At 48.6% G+C, this 20,520-nt stretch overlaps 1 protein-coding gene across 1 annotated transcript; it reads left to right on the top strand.

The window, feature by feature from the left end:
- Positions 1 to 4,127: 4,127 nt before the first annotated feature.
- Positions 4,128 to 16,139, top strand: Tcam1 (testicular cell adhesion molecule 1). Its single transcript, NM_021673.2, has 8 exons — positions 4,128 to 4,199; positions 9,003 to 9,078; positions 11,041 to 11,307; positions 12,241 to 12,561; positions 12,757 to 13,035; positions 13,558 to 13,827; positions 14,565 to 14,807; positions 14,994 to 16,139. The coding sequence occupies exons 2-8, from the start codon at positions 9,024 to 9,026 to the stop codon at positions 15,203 to 15,205; spliced, it is 1,647 nt and encodes a 548-aa protein (NP_067705.1). The 5' UTR covers positions 4,128 to 4,199; positions 9,003 to 9,023; the 3' UTR covers positions 15,206 to 16,139.
- The last annotated feature ends 4,381 nt before the right edge of the window (positions 16,140 to 20,520 follow it).

Below are 20,520 nucleotides of genomic sequence, written 5' to 3' on the forward strand. Positions count from 1 at the left end.
TGTGTATGTATATATATATAATGTTTATGTTATATATATGTTGTATGTTATATATGTTATATGTTTTTTTTTTGTTTTTTTGTTTTTTTTTTGGTTCTTTTTTTCGGAGCTGGGGACCGAACCCAGGGCCTTGCGCTTCCTAGGTAAGCGCTCTACCACTGAGCTAAATCCCCAGCCTGTTATATGTTTATATATATTTTATATATATATATATATATATATATATATATATATATATATAATGTGTGTGTGTGTGTGTGTGTGTGTGTGTGTGTGTGTGTGTGTATTCCCTCCCATCCCTGCTGGGAAAGGTAGAAAATGAACGTCCATCTCAGCCCTTTGTAACTGCACAAGCTCTCGGAGAAGAGTGGTGAAGAGTCAGGCTCCTCTGGGAACTTATTTCAAGGATCCCTGCCAGCCTTGTCCTTTACTCTGGCACTGTATTTAAATATAAACCACCAGTCTTCCTGGTCCTGTAGAAAACCTCAACAGTGGGGGAAAAGGCAGGTTAGCATTGCAACTGACAGGCCAACCCGAGCTCTAAGGTAACACATTACTTTTAAGAAATAAATCCAAAGGGACAAGTTCCAGCATGGGCCCCCGTAGTTCCTTGGTTAACTGTTTGGTGGGCCTAATGGTGGCCTTTTAGAGTCTACAAAAGAAAACAAGATAGCTCAGTGTGTTGCCTAGAGCAGACCTGCAAAGGATCATTCCTCAGCACAGAAGACCCTGAGAAGGCCAGAATTTCAGGGAAAGCAACATGGAGAGTCAGGTCACAGTGGAGGTATTTTCGGAGATGCTGGCACTGCTGATCCAACCTCTTTCAGCTGGAGCATCCAGGCAGCTGAAGGATGGATGCATCTGCCACAAGGATGTGGTGGTGAAGGTAGGCCCAGGGCACTAGCTAGACAGAGGAGCAAACAGTCTTAGCTAGCAGGAAAGAAATAGATGCTCTACTAAAGACAGAAAGGTCCTGAGCATCTTGTACCCATCCCTGATGAACTACTAAAAAAGACGATATAAAAACATTTCCCCTCTCAGAAAACGTTCCCCAAAAACTTGATCCTCGGAGTAGTGCTATTGGGAGGGAGTGAAGCTTTTGATAGGTCCTTAAGATCATAGGGTGTGACGTGGTCTTCAAAGGGAATTGTGGGACTCCAGCCCCTTCTTCCTCTTTGCTCCTTGGCTCTTTATGGAAGTGGTCTTGTTCTGCTACACACCGCCACCATGCTGTGTTGTCCTGTCACGGGCCTAAGGTAATAGGGCTAGTAGAATATGGACTTTAACTTCTAAACTGGGCCAAACAGACCTTTTCTTATAGCGCTCCCTGTGACAGACTAAAATAAAGGTATCTGTAAGTGGGATGGAGAGATGATTTGGTGGCTAAGCACACTGCTCTTGCACAGGACTCAAGTCCCAGCACTCACATCAGGTGCCTCAGAACAACTTCAGTCCCAGGGGAATATGACACCTTCCTCTGCCTTTGTTAGATACCACATTTATGTTCAGAAACACACAGGCACATATATACAGAATTTTAAAACAAATTTTAGAAATATAAAAGTATCCACAAGATACCATAGAGAAACCAGAAACCTTTTAATGGATGGAGGGATCAATAAAGACTTCTGAGCTGGGACCAGCCTGGTCTACAGAGCAAATTCCAGGACAGCCAAGGCTGCACAGAGAAACCCTGTCTCGAAAAAAAAAAAAAAAAAAAAAAAAAAAAAAAAACAACCAACCAAACAAACAAATGAATAGAGTTCTGAGTGGAGGGTATGACGTGGATGAGAATCAAGTCAGTGTCACTGAATCACCAAGCATAAAACCAAAGCTCTTCTGTGATCACTGTCTTTACATACTTTACATACATGGTCTAACAGGTGAACGATCTAAAGTTGAGAGTCTGCAGGTGGAGGAAGCAGAAGCTGGTGTAAAGACGTGAGATTAGGTCCTAGGAGTTCAGCTTCCTAGCCCACAAGAAACTTCAGTTCTTTAATTTGTTTCTGGGTTTGCAGTGACAAAGGATTGGCAAAGAGGCGCTTACGGAGTTTGGAAAGGCTCTTTTGGAAGGAAAAAACGACTTGCAGTGTTTACAGCTTTGCTTGGGTTTGGCATCACAGCGCTTGCCAGATGTTTCCTTCTACTTTCTAAACTAGGGTGTCGTATCTGTAAGGCCTCTTTGCTCTGGACTGGGGCTGTAACCAGGTCAGCAGCGTTCTTGCCAAGCATGGGTGGAGCCCTACGTTCCATCCCTAGCACACATAAATCTGGGTGTGGTCCGGCATGCCCGTTATCTCAGCACTTGGGAGGGGAAGGCAGGAGAAGCGCAAGTTTAATTTTGTTATTGGCGACACTGTGCATAAGATCCAGTCTCCAAAAAATGGGGGAGGGGCTCCTTTGCTCAAAGAGCATGACAGCTAAGCATGAGTGTACCGGCCAGTGAATCTCCTGCAGGGTCAGCCAAGTCTGACTTGCTGTTGTGTAGAGCCAAGGCTTGCTGTTATGTTTTCCTTATGTCCTGTAACAGCATCAGTGTTTGACAATGGAGAATCGGATAACACGCATGAAACAGTGTTGCACTGTCATTAAAAAGGATGCTGCAGGGATGGGACTCAGAACTCAAGGCTGCTTTCTGATTGTATTGGTTACTTTTTCCGGATAATGTGACAAAATGTGATGACCAAAGCAATTTAGAAAAGAAAGCAAACTGGGTGTGGCGGTGCAGGCTTTTGGTCTGAGCACTCAGGAGACAGCTCTGTGAGCTCAAGGCCTGCCTGGTCTATGAAGCAGTTCCAGGACAGCCAAGACTGTTACACAAAGAAACCATGTCTTAAAAACAAACAAATGAACAAATAAACAAACATGACTGGAGAGATGGCTCAGTGGTTGCTCTTCCAGAGGTCCTGAGTTCAATTCCCAGCACCTATATGGTGGCTCACAACCATCTGTAATGAGATCCAATGCCCTCTTCTGGTTGTGTCTGAAGATAGCTACAGTGTACTCATAAATAAAAAAATAAATGAATTTTTTTTTTCCGGAGCTGGGAACCGAACCCAGGGCCTTGCGCTCGCTAGGCAAGCGCTCTACCGCTGAGCTAAATCCCCAACCCCCAATAAATGAATTTTTAAAAACAAACAAAACCATTTTAATTTGCCTTATGATTTGGAAGGGTTAGAGCCCATGATGGGGGTAAAAGGTGTGGTGAGGACAGCTTAACGCGGTATCTACAGTCATCTTCCACCCCCACCCCTCAGCATTCTGAATTACTGATTTCTGTGTTTTACCAAATCTTTCCTAGATCCTCAGCATATGTCTTCCACCCTGTCCAACTGGCTTCCCTGCATGGACCACCCTAGCCAATCCTCCTTGGCATCACCACCACCACCACCACCACCACCACCACCACCACCACCACCACCACCACCACCAGAAAGCAAATCAGAACACTTCCACCCACTAACCCAAGTGCCCTCAGTTATATATTCATCAGGGGACTTCAGAATGTGGCTCTCCGGGCTTCTCAGAACTGTCTCAGGAACTCTGAGCTGAGTTTGAGATAGGAGAGTAGAACGAGGCACTTCCACCTTCCCCTCCATCCCGACTTCGCAAGCAGCTCTGCTTTGTATCGAGTGACCGCAGACTTTCCTGTAAAGCGCTCCACCGCTCTACATAGTCTAAAAACCGATAACTTTTGGAAAAGCCCGTCTAAACCGCTTAGTGTGGCATGGTTTTTACTTTACTATCTGTCCCCACCTAGCAATAGCCCAAGTATCAAGGGATGAACTTGTATTTATATTTCTCTTGCCACCAGCTCCCACAAGCAAGGGTTATGGGTCTGCACCACCAAGCCTCGCTCAGTAGCGACTGTCCAGAGTCAAATCCGCACTCCCTTAGAAGCAGGAGATGGCTTCTCAGCTCTTTTAATCATTTTAAGCTACTTAGCCACGCTTCTCCTCTCAGCCAATCCTATTGAGAGGCTGAGTGAGCGTCACGAGTTTCTGGGCAGATCAGGGGACTTCTCGGCGCAGCACTGGCGCACAGCGCCACACAGCGCCCCTTGCAGGTGCGCGGACTCAACGGTTGGAGCACGTGGCGGTTTCCAGCGCGGTGCGACGTCGCTGTTCAGTCTGAGGTCCCCAAGCATCGAAGAGGAGCCGTCAGTGAGACAGAAGGGACAAGCAGACCGCTCCGACTCAGTGAGGATTTGGGTCCTATTTGGTTTCCTTGGGTTTATGTCGGTTTGTGAAATCCAGGAGAGGTTCCGCTGGTGGCGGGGGGGGGGGGGGGGGGGGGGTTCGCCCACACGCCTGCAAGTATTTGTTTCCCATCTGTTTTCAAATGTTTTAAATACTGCTTTTAAATGCCTTCAGGCTCAGCTGTATGCTCGACACTTTCCCAGCTAGAAGGAACCTCCTTACCAGCAAAGGCTGGCCTTTCGTTCCCCCATCCAAGTGTTTGCTCCCTCAAGTATTTGCATTTTCTTTGGTTCCACCATTGGTAATTGCTATAACCATTCCGGAAAGTCTGTAGGAACCCATCAGTGAATAAAACACGGAGCCCTTCCTTCATGGTGTTAGTAGTCCGGGGAAGAGGCACACAGCCTAGGAATTTTGGAAAAATGTTCCTGGCATGCTACCGCCACCGCCACCGCCGCCGCCGCCGCCACCACCACCACCACCACCACCACCACATACCCCCAACTACCACTACCACCACCACCACCACAAACCATTGTCAAGAGAGATCTTTATTAAGTGGCCAAAGATGTTTCTCAACTCAGAGCTGGCTGATGGTGGTGGTCATGTTTTCTGTGACAAAGTCAGGACCTTCCAGGACTCAGGGTTAGGTTGTGCTGCCCCCCGCCCCCGCCTTTTGCTAATCTCATGGCCTGATGATTGAAGCCACTGCTGTTCTAGGTGACTTTAAAAGGGGATGGGCCCCAGCTCCGGGGGGGGAAAAAAGGGGGGGGATGGGCTCTAGGTCAACTTAACCCTGTATTATCCTTTTGGATCCAAGTGTTTTCAAATGGTCCCATATATCTACATGCAACAGTGTCTGAAGACAGAGGCAGGGCTGTTTATCCTTTCCAATCACCCATCCAGGGCTGGAGTGAAGAGTGTTTTCAGTAGAAACAGTCTTCAGGATGAAAAAAAAAAAAAGCACCCAGGCAGTCCTTCTCAACTCACACGGTCCATCGCAATCTATGGCAGAGCTACTGGGAGACCAACACTGCATTGCTACGCTGTGTGGTGTTCACAATGAGTGGTTTTTAAGTTAATTGAGAACAAATGAAACTGCGTGTGTGGGGAGGTGTGGTATTTAGGTTTTCTCCTTGGTAGCACTTAAGGGAGGGCCTGGCCACCCGTGTTAGAGTTGATGCATACGATAGGAAAAGGAAACGGTCTTGTGGATTGACGTTGTGGGTGCTAAGGGTTGAACAGAGAGTATCCAGGGTGGGTAGACCTCACAAGATAAGAACAGAGAGCAAAAAGAGGAAGGAGGGGGTGACTCCCAGGCAGAGAGGCAAAGGGTAGAGTGTGGCTCCTGCTTTGGAGAAACCGCAAGAACCCTTGAATACAAGCGGACTGCGAGAACCCAACACCCAGAGCATATAATGTGGCTGAAGCTGTACATCGGGGTTAGGTCCTGTTCCACAGCCAGTCTCCAAGGGTCTGGAGCGTGGGCCTAAACTTTCTAATAGTTCAATCCTAGGTGGTCCTGGTGTTGCACTCCTGTAGTCCCAGCATTAGGGAGAGGTAGGAGGATCAGGAGTTTAAAGTCATCCACACCTACAAAGCAAGTTCAAGGCCAGCCAGCCTGAGCCACACAAGACTTTGTCTCGAAATAACAAAGCCAAAGAAAAACACAGTTTAAGTTCTCCAATTTGGGGTGTGATCTACAGAATAAACTCAAGGAATTTAAACAGATTCAAAGTTAGTTTGTCCTAAAGTTGCTGCTTTCTTCCTCAACAAAACGTGGATAAAACCTCATGTTTCAGAGTCAGGTCCTAAGTGTGCTGACAGCAATGATGAAGGATTAGAGCTGTGGGTATGACAGGCAGATGGGAGGAGGGTGTGGCACAGCAGAGTGCACAGTGTCTGGGAACCTGGTGTGGTGGCATTAGCCTTTAACCCAGTATTTGACAAACTGAGTCAGGAGGGCTGTGAGTTCAAGGTCAGCCTAGGATAAATTCGGATTGGCCTGGGTTGTAGAGCAAGATCCTGTCTCGAAAGAAAGAAGCGGGGAGTGGGGGTGGGAGTGGGGGAAGGAAAGGACACAGGTGTGGAAATGAGGGAGGGGTGAGGGGCGATGACCGAAAAGAACCCTCACTCTTCCCTCCTTTCTTGTGCCTGCTTAAGGGCACAGATATATACTAATAGCCACCACAAGGAAAACCAACCAGTTTGCAGGACAACCAACCAGAGACTGCAGGAACAGTAGCTGTTTCTTTGAGCCAACGTCTCTCACTCAACCTGGGCTGCTGACCAGCAGGGCTGCTGACATCCCCGGCCCTTCTCAGGACGGATTTTTATTTGGCTGCTGGGATTTTGAACTCAGGTCATCCACATGCCCAACCAATATTGTCTACATCTTATGGAAAGCTCACAAACTATTTAGAACGTCTTCCTCCCAACATTCACCAGTGTGAATGCAGTGCATGGTGGGTGAGCACTCTGCCCCTGAGGAACATCCTCAGATCTCACCTTGCATCACAGACAGCATTTAGTGAAGATATCCTTTTACATTTGGCTCTCCTACCAAATGTCAAGGAATGCCTTGCTACAGGATAAAGGTGCTTCTTCCCCATGGCCGTAGTTGTCCTGGAACTTGCTCTCTAGACCAGGCTGGCCTCGAACTCAGAGAAAGCCCCCCACCTCTGCCTTTCGAGTGCTGGGATTAAAGGTGTGTCCCAGCAGCACCTGGCAGTTTCTTCCCCATGTTACTGAGAGCCTGGCATACTCAACAGTAAGTTTACAAAAACGCATGGATACCATCTGTCTCTCAGAGTCGTTACCCAGCTTGCACTGGAAATCCCCACAGAGTCTGGTTAAGGTATTTTTCCTTAAGTAATGGCAGCTCTTAGGAAAGAGCTGTAAGTCACTGGCACTAAGTTTAGGAACTCCTGTGACTAATATTTTCTTTTTGTTTTTTGTACACAAAAGTAAAAGGATAATTTGACAAAATTATTTTTCTTGTGTAATTTTAAAGCCAGTTACAAGTCACTTCCAACAGAATTTTGAATAATGGTATACCATTATTCACCTCTGGAATAAACTCACAGCTTCTCAAAAAATGTGGTTTGTTTGTTTGTTTGTTTGTTTGTTTGTTTGTTTAGACAGGTTCTCTGTAGCCTTAGCTGGCTTGGAACTCAGTTTGTAGATAGGCTGCCCATGAATTCATAGAGATCCACCTGCCCCTGCACCTGTCCCTGCCCCCCTCCCTCTACCCTCCCTCCTTCCTGCTCTTCCCCCTTACTCCCCCTGCCTCTGCCCCTGCCCCTGCCCCTGCCCACCCTACCCCCTACCTCCTGCTCCCCCTGCTCCCCCTGCCTCTGCCTCCTCTGCCCCCTGACTCCTACCTCCAAGTGCTAGCACTAAAGAAGTGCTTCACCTTGCCCAGTTTAAAGTGGTTATTTTGGAAAAGTAACATTCACTTGGAAGTATTGCTTTTGATATGCCTGTTACACGCATACAAAAAAAGACCGAAATAAAACAAACGGAACAACCCTCGAACCACAACAAAGCAAGAATGCTCCTTCCAGGCTGGAGATGAGGCTGAGAGTAGCGCCTACTCGGACCCCAGAAGCCTCACTTGTGCTCCGAGGGGGAAACAGATAAAGAGGGGAGGAAACGGAAACAGAGGAAACTTTTTGAAGTTAGTTTAGATGGGGGTCTTTGTTTTGTTTGAATGAAAAGATACAGAACAAGGACAGGTGACCCAAGCAGGGACCGGGAAGACAGAAGCTGGAGCCAGCCCAAGGGGAAGCATTTGCTTGTTGGATGTGGTGGTGGATCAGGGAGAGACACTGGTTTTGAGAGATGTTTCCCAGACGTTCTAACTGGGCCAGGTAGAAACATTTTCTCCCTTACATCAGAGAGCGAGCTTCCAGCAACTGTGTTTGCTGGGTTTGGGGTCACTCTGCACTGAACGCGGCCAACTGCACGCTGCCAGATTTCTTCTCCCCATCACCATGTTTCATGGTTCCCTGCTGACACACTCTTTCTTTTTGACAAGACAGACTCGTAAAAGGATATGTACAGTACAGCCCCACGGGAAACCGTGATCAAACATTCCGGTCCTCCTCATGTCTTCCCTGTCCTTGAGCAAGAACCAAACTTAATCGGTTGGATGCAGGAAGCTTTCAATACACCATACTGAGGGTCTTGCTCTAGTGAGGTTTATCTTTCATGTATGTGTATATGTGTAGGAACATGCATGTGTGTGTGTGTGTGTGTGTGTTCTAGTCCTTTTCTTTTTTGAGATGAAATCTCATGCAGCCCAGGCTGAACTCCAGCTCTCCAAGGACAATAAAGGAGGATGACCTTGAACTCCTGAACTCCTGATCCTCCCGCTTCCACCTCAGGTGCTTGTCTGTAGGCAGGAACTTCAGCAAATGGCTCCCTTTACACATCTCTATAAAACTAGTCTGCAGGTTGGAGTGCTGGCGCGGAGGTTAAGAGCACCGGTTGCGGGGTTGGGGATTTAGCTCAGTGGTAGAGCGCTTGCCTAGCAAGCGCAAGGCCCTGGGTTCGGTCCCCAGCTCCGGTAAAAAAAAAAAAAAAAAAGGAGCACGGTTGCTCTTGCAGAGGACTGGAGTTGGACTCCCCGAGCCGCCATGGTTGATCACCGTCTTCCATACCTCCAGTCACAGGGTACTCAACACTGCATCCCCACTGGCACCAGGAACACAAACAAGGAAATCACTCATACACGTAAGTTATTATGGGAATTTAATGAAGCAATATCTCTCTAGCACTTCTTTCTTTCCTTTTCCCCAGCTTTTGGACTTTCTCCCAAGAATGAAAATGCTTCTGTTGGGTATCTGGACGCTGCTGGCCTTGATCCCTTGTCCAGGTGAGGTATCAAGACAAGTGTCTTTAGCCACTCTGTCCCAGGACACACAGGCGTGATCACACGGCAGGGGATGGGGTGGTGATGGTTAGTCTCAGCTGACTCTGTGGGTTTGAGGCTGGCCTGGTCTGCAGAGCAGTTCCAGTGTAGCCAGGGCTGAAGGAGAAAATGACCTGAGCTCACACATTCGTGCTCCTGATAGGAGATGCGCGTGCCGCTCCTTGGGCTCCTCCTCCCTTGACCTCCCTCTGGCGATGAGAAGAGATCCTTTCTTGAACTGTGAGGGGAAATGAAAACCTCTCCCCTTCATTGCTTTTGTCAGGTTACTTTATCTTGGCAACAGAGAAAGGACTCAAGACGGGTGGGAATCCGAAGCAGGCTGACACCCTTCATCTGGACCCGTGGGAGAGACACTTAGGACACAGAATCCTTACATTTAATTATTAATGTATCCCAGATTAATAGAGTGTCAGAGCCTTGGCACTCTCCAAAGGGAATGTGTCTTCTCTACCGGACTTTTCACTCGCCCTGTTTCTTCCTCATCTCTGTCTCTCTCTGTCTGTCTGTCTCTCACCCTCTCTCATACACACATAATGATAAGTGATTTAAATATGTGTGTGTGTACACACATATACTAACAAATTTTTCAAAACCCCCTGGGTTTTTTGTTTTGTTTTCTGTTTTTGTTTTGATTTGTTTTGAGACAGGGTTTCTCTGTGTAGCCCTGGCTGTCCTGGAACTTACTCTGTAGACCAGGTTGGTCTCTAACCCATAGAGGTCCTCTTCCCTCTGCCTCCCAATTCCTGGGACTAAAGGCCTACACCCCAACCACCCTGACAGTTTTATAAAGTGATAGGGATTGAGCCCAGGCCTTGTGCACGTTAAGCAAACAATGAACTGGGTAGTTACATCCTCAAGCTCCTTTTTCATTTCCTCAAAAATATTTCTCTTGGGGATGGAGAGACGGTTCAGGCATTAAGAGTATGGTTGCTCTTTTAGAGACCCTCGACTTGGTTCTCAGGACCTGCATGGCCATTCACAATCATCCCACACTTCTGTTCCAGGGGGTCCAACATCTTCTAATTTCTACATGCACTTGGTGCAAAGACATACATACAGGGCCCTTTCACTGGGCCCCGCCTTCTATAGGTCATACCGCCTCCCAGTAGTGCCACAGCGGGCAGGCAACAAGCTTTTAACATATGGGCTTCTGAGGACACTTAAGATCTAAACCATAGGGGTTGGGGATTTAGCTCAGTGGTAGAGCGCTTGCCTAGCAAGCACAAGGCCCTGGGTTCGGTCTCCAGCTCCGAAAAAAAGAAAAAAAAAAAGATCTAAACCATAATATAGGCTAAACTTGCAAACATTGAAACAAATTCATTTTATCAGCATCACAGAGCAAAATGGGGCAATCTCAGAAGAGGGAGAAAATTCTGTGGTCTACAGTAAGTGTGGGAATTGCCCTGAGGTCTGTAGTTCTCACGGCCCTGTGTGTAGAAGAATTCCCAAGAGGCTTGCTTTGTTCTCAAGCATACTTCAGGTGTCCGCTAGCTGGTAGCCACCCTGTCTGAGGTGGGATCTGGGGTCTGCAGTTTCACAGCCGTTCCAGGTGATTCTGGAGAAGGTAGCCCTTACCTATCATTTGAGAGAAATACTGCTTTGGAGTGGAAGACCCCATTAGGGTCTTTAGTCCCTGATCCCAGACAGCTACAGAAGAAATACACTAGAAGCTTACAAAGAGAATGCTTTTCAGGGTGTGACTCCTGGAAACGCCTTAGATTCTGTGGCGAGACTACAGGACAGGAGGGAAAGGAGCGAGAGTGGGATCAGGGTCTCCCTCGGTGATTCAAGGGCTGACTCCCAGATCCTGGTTATTCTCAGCAGGTTCCCGCTTCTCTAGCTTCTTGGTGCATTCCGGATCTCCTGGTCCTCACCAGCATTTTTGACATGTGTGCTTCTTTTCAGGGACCACAGAAGTGCTGTTTCAGGTGTCTGTTCATCCAAATCAGGCCCTGGTAGAGTTCGGACACTCCCTAACCATCAACTGCAGTACCACTTGCCCAGACCCCGGGCCCAGTGGAATCGAGACCTTCTTAAAGAAAACCCAGCTAAGCAAAGGGTCCCAGTGGAAGGAGTTCCTCCTGGAGGGCATCACAGAGAACTCTGTGCTGCAATGCTTCTTCTCTTGTGCGGGGGTGCAGAAAGACACAGCACTTGACATCACCATGTACCGTGAGTACGGTGGAGGGCTTAGAAGAAGAAAGAAATGGGGAGACAGGAAGGCATCCTATTTAGGAAGAATTAGGAAGTTTTCTTAGGGGAGAGAGTTACCCACACGTACACACACACACCAAGTAAAGATTCAACCATACTGTTAGGATTCCTTCCCTTTTGTACAGGATGCCTTCCGAGTTTACACCATAAGCCATGGGGCATTTTTTAAATAAGATTTATTTTATGTATATGAGTACACTGTGGCTGTCCTCAGACACCAGAAGAGGTCATCGGATCTCATTACAGATGGTTGTGAGCCACCATGTGGTTGCTGGGAATTGAACTCAGGACCTCTGGAAGAGCAGTCAGCGCTCTTCACCACTGAGCCATCTCTCCAGCGCCATGGGGCATCCTTGAGACACACAGACCTTACAGGGATCAGATGGTGAGAATGCCAGCCTCTGAGTGACCAGACATGCGTAAGATGAGTGTTGCGTTATTTGCTGCCAGCTCTTAGGATAACCAGGTAGTGCAGGGAGGGCAGTCCTTTGAGCTGGGGCAGTTAGAGAAGGTGAGGCCCTGAGCTGTGCTCCCACAGAGCAGGAAAGAGGCTTTGAGGTGTTGGGACTGGATCCTACGGGGATCACAAAGGTAAAAATCAGTGGGATCTGTGGGGAAGGGTGTAGTAGTTTTTGTGTACTGCTAAAGACCAAACCCCAAGCTGCTGAAACCTCTCTGAAAAGAAATAAAATGTTACAGAATGGCAGGAATGATCAAAGCAGAGGACTTCCTGTTAGCTGTCACAATTCTTGGCCATGGCCACCTTCAGTGGACAGAGAGCTGGAAGGCTATCTCATGCCCTGAGGCTTTAAGGGCCACAGTCACTTTGCACTGAGACATGTCCTTCTGGAGGTGAGTGGCTCTTATGAAGGCTGCCTTTTTGTCTTAAAGAACCACCAGAGCAGGTGATCCTGGACCTGCAGCCTGAGTGGGTGGCCATTGATGAAGCCTTCACAGTGAAGTGTCACGTGCCTAGTGTGGCACCCCTGCAGAGCCTCACCCTTACCCTCCTCCAGGGTGACCAAGAACTGCACAGGAAAGACTTCCTGAGTTTATCTTTGGTGTCCCAAAGAGCTGAGGTCACCGTCAATGTCAGAGCCCAGCGGGAGAACGACAGGCACAATTTCTCCTGCCGAGCAGAACTGGATCTGAGCCCACACGGTGGGGGTTTGTTTCATGGCAGCTCAGCCACCAAGCAACTCCGGATCTTTGGTGAGTCAGGGTCCCATCATGAAGGGAGCCCAGGGCCTGCTTTGTCCTTTGGGACTCTGTTACCTCAGGGTTTAGGGGTGAGGGTGACTGAGCCTCACCTCTGGTTCACCATCAGCCCCGATCCCTTCCACAGTGTCCCACCATGTGACACGTGACTATGGCTTTCCTCTTTTCTCTTTCCCAATTACTTGGCAGAATTCTCTCAGAATCCCCAGATCTTGGTGCCTTCACTGCTGGAAGTTGGGATGGCCGAGACTATGAGCTGTGAGGTGGTTAGGGTGTTCCCAGCCCAGGAAGCTGTCTTCCGAATGTTTCTGGAAGACCAGGAGCTGAGCCCTTTCTCCTCCTGGAAAGGAGATGCAGCATGGGCCAGTGCTACCATTCAGGCCATGGAGACCGGTGACCAGGAGCTGACCTGCCTTGTGTCTGTGGGTCCTGTGGAGCAGAAAGCAAGAAAACCAGTGCATGTCTACAGTAAGTGACCCGCCCTTCTCCCTGCAGGGTCTCTGCTAGGGGGAGGTCGCATAGCAGTGTGTCTGAACGGTGTGCAAATACTCCCCCTTGCTAACCTCCACTGGGTGTCTACACATGCGAGCATTAGCTTCCCTCTCTCTGGTGGAGCTGGGTTGGAGACCTGATGGGACTTTGGCTCTCCGTGGCCTCCACCTTCAGTTCCTAACTTGTCCCACTGATAGGGAAATTGTAGGTGCTTGAACTTCATTCTAAAATAAGCATTTGAATGAGTAAGAAATCTGCACGATAAGGAGACATCTTGTCCTCACAGGAAAGACCTAATGTGACCAGGCTATAATGTTGAAGAGAAGCTCCCAGTTCTTAAGCTGCCTTGTTGTCTCCTCTCTTCAGCCTTTAGAAGCAGTGACATTATCCCAAGAGTCTCCTGACATCGTCTACTCAAGGAGACCTCCAGCAAGAAGGGGACCGAAGTACACACCAGGCTTGAATATGTGTCCACTCCTCTTTTCCCTTTCTTTGTAGGTTTCCCTCCACCAGTCCTGGAGATAGAAGATGCTTACCCACAGGCAGGGACAGACGTTAATGTGACCTGCTCAGGTCACGTGCTAACATCGCCCAGCCCTACTCTTCGGCTCCAGGGATCCCTAAACCTCTCTGCTCCCGGGGAGCCTGCCTGGCTTCGGTTTACTGCCAGGGAGGAAGATGATGGCCGGACTCTCTCCTGTGAGGCCTCTTTGGTGGTGCAGGGCCAGCGACTGGTCAAAACCACCAAGATCCAGCTTCATGTGTTATGTGAGTGGAGGGTCTATCCCCCTGGACAAAGTGAAGATACTTCGTTTCCCTTCCAGTGATGTTGGCTTTGTTAGTAGAGGGGCCACACTTTTCCAGTTGGAAAAACCCGGAGAAGAAAATGACTCACACCAAGCTTGTCGTGCCCTCAGGAAACTGAGTGGGAGCAAGGGAGAGGCAGCCCAGAAAGGAACAGGGTCCCTGTGGTCAGGCACTGTTGGTTGAGAACAGCGGCTGCAGACATAGCATAAGAGGAGACAGCTGAGGCTGACACTAAGGAGGGAAACCTCCAAAATTCCAAAATTTCAAAATGTGCGGGGCTGGGGATTAGCTCAGTAGTAGAGCGCTTGCCTAGCAAGCACAAGGCCCTGGGTTCAGTCCCCAGCTCCGGGAAAAAAAAAAAAATTCGTGTTTTGGAAAACAAGGAAATCCTTATTTCTGAATTCACCCCTTGCCCATTGAGAACCTAAAATGGGAAAGCCTGCTGGGTCTCACTGACAAGGCTGTGTTATCACTTAGCCTGTGTCCACCGAAATACCTAGGCTGCGTCTCATACCCTTCGCTGTAAGGAAGGGATGAGAGGCTTTGGTTAAGGCAGGGAGGGAGCTGACTCTCTTCTGTGTGAGGAAGACAGGGCTGGGATGAGGGGACAGCATTTGGGTTGATAGGGAAGGAGCTGTGAACGGAAATGAGACAGGAACGGGACTTAGAACTGGGCTCCTGGCGGGACTCTCTTGCAGACAAGCCAAGGTTTCAGGAATCCGACTGCCCTGGCAACCAGATATGGGTAGAAGGGATGGATCAGATGCTTGCCTGCATCCCAGAGGGAAACCCCATCCCGGCTTTGGTGTGTATCTGGAATGGGATGACCTTTGACCTTGAGGTACCTCAGAAGGCCACCCAGAACCACACAGGAACTTACAGCTGCACAGCCACCAACTCCCTAGGCTCTGTCAGCAAAGACATCGCTGTCCTTGTCCAAGGTACCCGCTGCACCAGCTGCCAGCTCCGGCAGAGAGGCCCCCCAGGGATTGGGGTTCTCACACAGCATAGAGGGAGGAGAGATGCTCCCCGGTGTGAGTGTGAGATGTGGGCTTGGTGGCTTGAGGAGGGATGACTTTCTTGTCCTCAGCCCGCCGTCCCCAGTTCTGTCTTCTGTGCCCACACAGGCCTGCATGAGGGAATCAGCTCGTCCACCATCTTCATCATCATCATTTTCACCCTCGGCATGGCTGTGATCACCATAGCATTATATCTGAACTACCAGCCCTGCAAAAGAAACGGTAGGAAACGGACGCACAGGCAGAAAGAGCAGAACAAAGGCGGGGAGAGACAGTTCTCGGATATACAAGCCGAGGAGTGCCACGCGCACCTCTGCTGACCACAGACAGCTTTTTGCTTGCATGTGACTTCAGCTACCAGGATTTACAGGGACGCAAGAGTGAGCCAAGGAGGAAAGAGGAGACAATGCGAGGCTTCATTTCCTCGCATTCCGTTGTCCCCCAAAACAGGGTTTCAGGGCCCCACCGTGGCTCGTGTCCAGTCCATCTGGAGTTCCTTTCTTGTTTGATTTTATTCCAGTTTGTAGATATTTCAGTCTGATTGTTCCATCTGGAGGGATCCTGTCACCGTTACTCTGTGTTCAACTAGTCCACACTCGGGCACGAGGAAGGCCCCGCCCTTGCCCCTCGTTCCCACTGCCCACCTCTCAAACAGCGAAGGAGAAGGGTCATCAGAGGTATCCTGGAGTGCGTTGTTCAGGGCATCCAGATGACTGACTAGGAACTTATTTCACAGTTCAGGGACAAGACTTCATAGGATAGGTAGCGATTAAGTAGGCAGGAATTAGAACTCTTCCCTGCCCATACTCCCCTGCTCACCAAACAGTACCCGTCGGCATCATGAAGGCTGTTGGCTGGTTAAGCTTCACCCTAGAAACCCTCTGCAGTTTCACTTTGAAACACTCTGAATTCCTTTCTGGTAGAGGCCGAGTTCCAGGCATACTCTCCCTCTCCACAAGAATTGCCTGTTTTTGTCGTCTGCCATTAAGTCACCTGGGGTGAATGTACACAAGCCCACAGCAGTGTGCTTAACACAGAGATGGGGCTCTGTTCCGTCACCAGAATTCTCGGTGACCGGTTCACCCTATGCCATAGCAGCTCAGCTTCCTTCACGGTCCTTTGGAAGGACTGTGTCTGCCTGGGTGACAAGATGTCCTGGCTGGGAGAACATCAAGGCAGGGCTTTGCTCCAGACCTGTTATGAAGTCTACTGAGATGTTAGCTGTGGCAAAATAAAATAGGCTTTGTGAATCTGTTCCTTCTCCTGTTGTCCTAAGTAAAGCTTTTGTTATGTGAAACCAAATGGTGGCGTTCCTGAACCTCGAGGCTAGCTCCCAGTTGGTAACACACACGAGCAGCCAGCCTACAGCAAGTGATGTCTCAGCTCCAGTCTGCAGCCTGTTTTTCCTGCTCTCAAAACCAAAGCTCACACTCGCACCCCGTTTCCACCTTACAGATACTAGCTAGAAGCGATGCATCATCAGATACCAAAGGGTGTCTCCCTTCCTTCCTGGACTCTCCTGAATCTGAAGTTAAGGAATTGGTATAAAAATTATCCTTTGATTTCACCGTGCAAGGCAACAGAGGCCCGGTGGTAAACAGTGTTGTCTTTGCTTCTACAAACTTAGAATCTGCGAGGAATGTGCTCGCCTTCTGGTACTGAGACAAACATCAGGTCGTCAACCCACAAGAAAGAAGGTCTCCACTAGAGTGTCCAAGTCTTCAACTTGTTTGGGCTTGTATAGAGGCAGTATATTGTGGTGTGAGCACAGAGGGGGCCTTTTGTATCATGGAAGCAGGAAGCAAAGAGAGGAACGTGAAAGGGCTGGAATTCTAGGAATTCTCTCAGGACATTTCACTAGGCGCCATCTTGTTTCATGGCCTCCCAACTGTGCCATGGTCCGGGAGCCCTTAAGACATGGGCCTTGGGGCTGGAGAGATGGCTCAGCGGTTAAGAGCACCCGACTGCTCTTCCAGAGGTCATGAGTTCAATTCCCAGCAACCACGTGGTGGCTCACAACCATCTGTAAAGAGATCCGATGCCCTCTTCTGGTGTGTCTGAAGACAGCTACAGTGTACTTATATAAATAAATGAATAAATCTTAAAAAAAAAAAAAAAAGACATGGGCCTTAGGGGGACCCAGATCCAAACGGAAGGCACATTCATTTCTATGACCAGAAAGGAGTGGTTGTTTAGAGAAAGTCTAAACAGGACCTAGAAAGTATTTCAAGTTTGTAAATCAGTATTCCCCGAAAGACCATCAAAATGCCAATTTCCACACTGAGTTTCATAGTTCCTCTCAAAGTCATCTCAAGGTAAGCACGTGGGAAAGTACATTAGGAAGCAGATTTAAGACAGACACACAGACCACCTTAATCCCGGGACCTCAGCCATCTTACTGTCTTGGATTAACTGCACCAGGCCTGGTCAACATCGGTCACATTTGCAAATGCCACCTAGGGAACAAACACTCAGGCACAGGAACCCAAAAAGTGAGGATGTTGTTGGCTCCCTAGGCCGCCCAGCAAGGGGAGCTAGTGGTTCAGACTGCTGTGACTTCTCATTGCCACATGGTGCCACTGTTCTCAGATGGCCCTTTTGGATTAGCACCCATGGATCTCAGATGATCCTCCTGACTCCTGCCTGGCTTTCCATGGTTACGTTTCTCATAGGTTAGCATACTGGCTGGTTTTGTGTGCCAACTTGACACAAACTAGAGTCATGACAGAGAAAGAAGCCTCAGGTGAGGAAATGCCGACACGAGAGAGATCCAGCTGTAGAGTATTCTCTCAATTAGTGATCAACAGGGGAGGGCCCAGCCCATTGTGGGTGGTACCACACCCTGGGCTGGTGGTGCTGGTTCTATAAGAAGGCAGGCTGAGCAAGCCATGAGGAATAAGCCAGTAAGCAGCACCCCTCCATGGCCTCTGCATCACCTCCTGCCTCCAGGTTCCTGCACGACTTGAGTTCCTGACCTGACTTCCTCCATGATGGACTGTGGTCTGGAAGTGTAAGCCAAATAAATCCTAACTTGCTTTGAGGTCTTGGTGTTTGATCGAAGCAATAGAAACCCTAAGACAGTACCCGTGTCTCTCTTTCATAGTTATGCCTTTTGTTTTATGAGATGGGGTCTCTCTAAGTAATCCTGGGTGCCCTGAAATTTACTCTGTAGACTATACTGGCCTTGAATACATAAAATGTTTGCCTGCCTCTGCCGTCTCAGTACTGACATTAAAGGTTTGCCACCCACCATACCTGGTACATAAGCCTAGATTTTGGAAACCCCCAGAGACAATTCTTAACAATATTGGCACTATTCCATCAAGACAATAGGCAGGAAAAACATTCTGCTAGAACTCCATTCCTTGGTAAATTCTCAAGCTTGGGGCCAGGGGATCCCTGGAAAGGGACACATTACCCTGTGGCCTGTCTTGGGGGTGGGGCTTATTTATGTACTAATGTAGGAAGGCCCATCCCACCATGGGTGGGGCTACTCCCTGGACAGGTGACCTTAGGCCACATAAGAAAATTGTCTAAGCAGCAAACCAGCAAACCAGTCTGAGAGCAAACCAGCAAGCAGCCAAATGGGGTGGGGGGCACAAGGGGAGGGTGCTCCTACAAGATCATCGACATCTGTGGCACTTGGATTAACTCTGCAGGACAAGCTAAAGAAGATGTGGGAAGATTGCGACCAGTCTAAAAAGTTTCATGCTCGTACAATTCAAAAGGCCATTAATCACTCTCCTTAACCTGGCACTTACCATGTTTTAAAAGTGTGTGTGTGTATATATGTGAAAAAATTCTTCCTAAGTAGCCCAGACTAGCCTCAAACTCACTATCCTACACCCCAGAATGATGGTTCTGCAAGTTTTCCAGTCATCTTGACTTCAGAATCACCTCTAAGCACCGCTGCTCCTACTGGTCAAAAAGCCAGAGACTTCCACTCCCAAGACAGACAAGGGTCAGATACTCTGACCTCAGTGGTAGGACCTCTAGTTAAGAGATGTGCTATGCTTTGAATGTGAATTTCCCTTACAAACTATGTTTGAATGCTTGGTCCTCAGCTGCTGACACTGTTTTAGGAGGGCCATGGAACCTTTGGGTTGGGGGCTCGTTGGCAGGCAGGTCGCCAAGGGCGGGCCTTGGAGATGTACCATCCTGGGCTTAGTCTGCCAATCTCTACCTCCTGCTCCACCAAGATGTGAAAGATGTCACCTCGAATTGTGGACAGCCCAGCTTTTAACACCTTCCCTTGTCATGACAGACATTGGAGCTGTGACCCGGATTCAACTTCTTTTGCCTTAAGTTGACCCTTAGATGAGGTACTTCTGTCACAAGGACTAGAAAAGCACCTGGTGGAAATGTCTGACAGGGAAATGGAATAGGTGCCAGGTGACCCAGGGAAAGGGGCAGTTGCTTAGCAACACGAGGCTGGTGCGACAGCAGAGTTGCCCTAAAACAAACAGCATGTGGCTTCGCTCCAGGAAAACAAAGACCTTGCCAACATTGGCTGGGAACAACTTGGTTGACCAAAACGTTTGCAACAGCACCTCTAAGGGGGAAAAATGGTCAAATGACCCAGGAATGGCCGTAGGAATCAAGGAGAACTTGAGATGCCCTGTCTATCTTACCCTTGAGGAAGACTTTTCCCCAGAAAAACATGGCTTACATTTTTTTTGACCTATGTGTAGTGCTGCATTTCTCTCACTTTTAAATATTTATTTTTACTTTATGTATGTGAGCACACTGTAGCTGTCTTCAGACACGCCAGAAGAGGGCATTGGATCCCATTACAGATGGTTGTGAGCCACCATGGGGTTGCTGGGATTTGAACTCAGGACCTCTGGAAGAGCAGTCAGTGCTCTTAACAAGTGAGCCAGACCCCCTCTCATTTTTATTTTATTTTATTTTTTTTGGTTCTTTTTTTCGGAGCTGGGGACCGAACCCAGGGCCTTGCGCTTCCTAGGTAAGCGCTCTACCACTGAGCTAAATCCCCAGCCCCCCCCCCCTCTCATTTTTAAAGACAGGCTTTCTCTGTGTAGCCCTGAAACTCCTCCATAGACCAGGCTGGCCTCAAACTCAAGAGATTCACCTGCCTCCACCTCCCAAGTACATGTCTTTAAGTGCTTAAAGGGATGAGGCAGGGGGATTACAAGTTCAAGTCCAGCCTGGTCCATCTAGCTTGACCTTATTTAGAAAACGAAGTTTGTTGTACCAGGTGTGGTAGCACATGCTTGTGTTCCAGAACTTGGAAGGCTGAATGAAGCACAGAGATTTTGAGTCTGACACCAGCCTGGGATGCTTACCAAGACTGTCTGTCTCCCGCCTCCACCCACCCCAAATTGTGACAAAAAATACAGAACATAAAACTTACATCTTCACTGTTATGTGTCGAGCATGTCCACACTGCAACTGTCAGTCAAGGGAACTTTTTAGTGACTGTAGAAACGAACATGCCATAGGGTGTGGGCATGCAGCAATGCTCTGAAGGAAGCCTTTACTCAAGGGGACAGGACCAGGACCCCTCAGGCTGCCTCCAAGTAAAGGGCCCAGCTTTCTATCAGGTCACCAGTGTGGGCTGAGGTCTGGTCACATACTGGCCATGAATACAATCTTTTTATATTTCTTGTGTAAG

The sequence above is a fragment of the Rattus norvegicus genome, chromosome 10, assembly GCF_036323735.1.
Source record: "Rattus norvegicus strain BN/NHsdMcwi chromosome 10, GRCr8, whole genome shotgun sequence".
In the NCBI taxonomy this organism is placed as follows: Eukaryota; Metazoa; Chordata; class Mammalia; order Rodentia; family Muridae; genus Rattus; species Rattus norvegicus.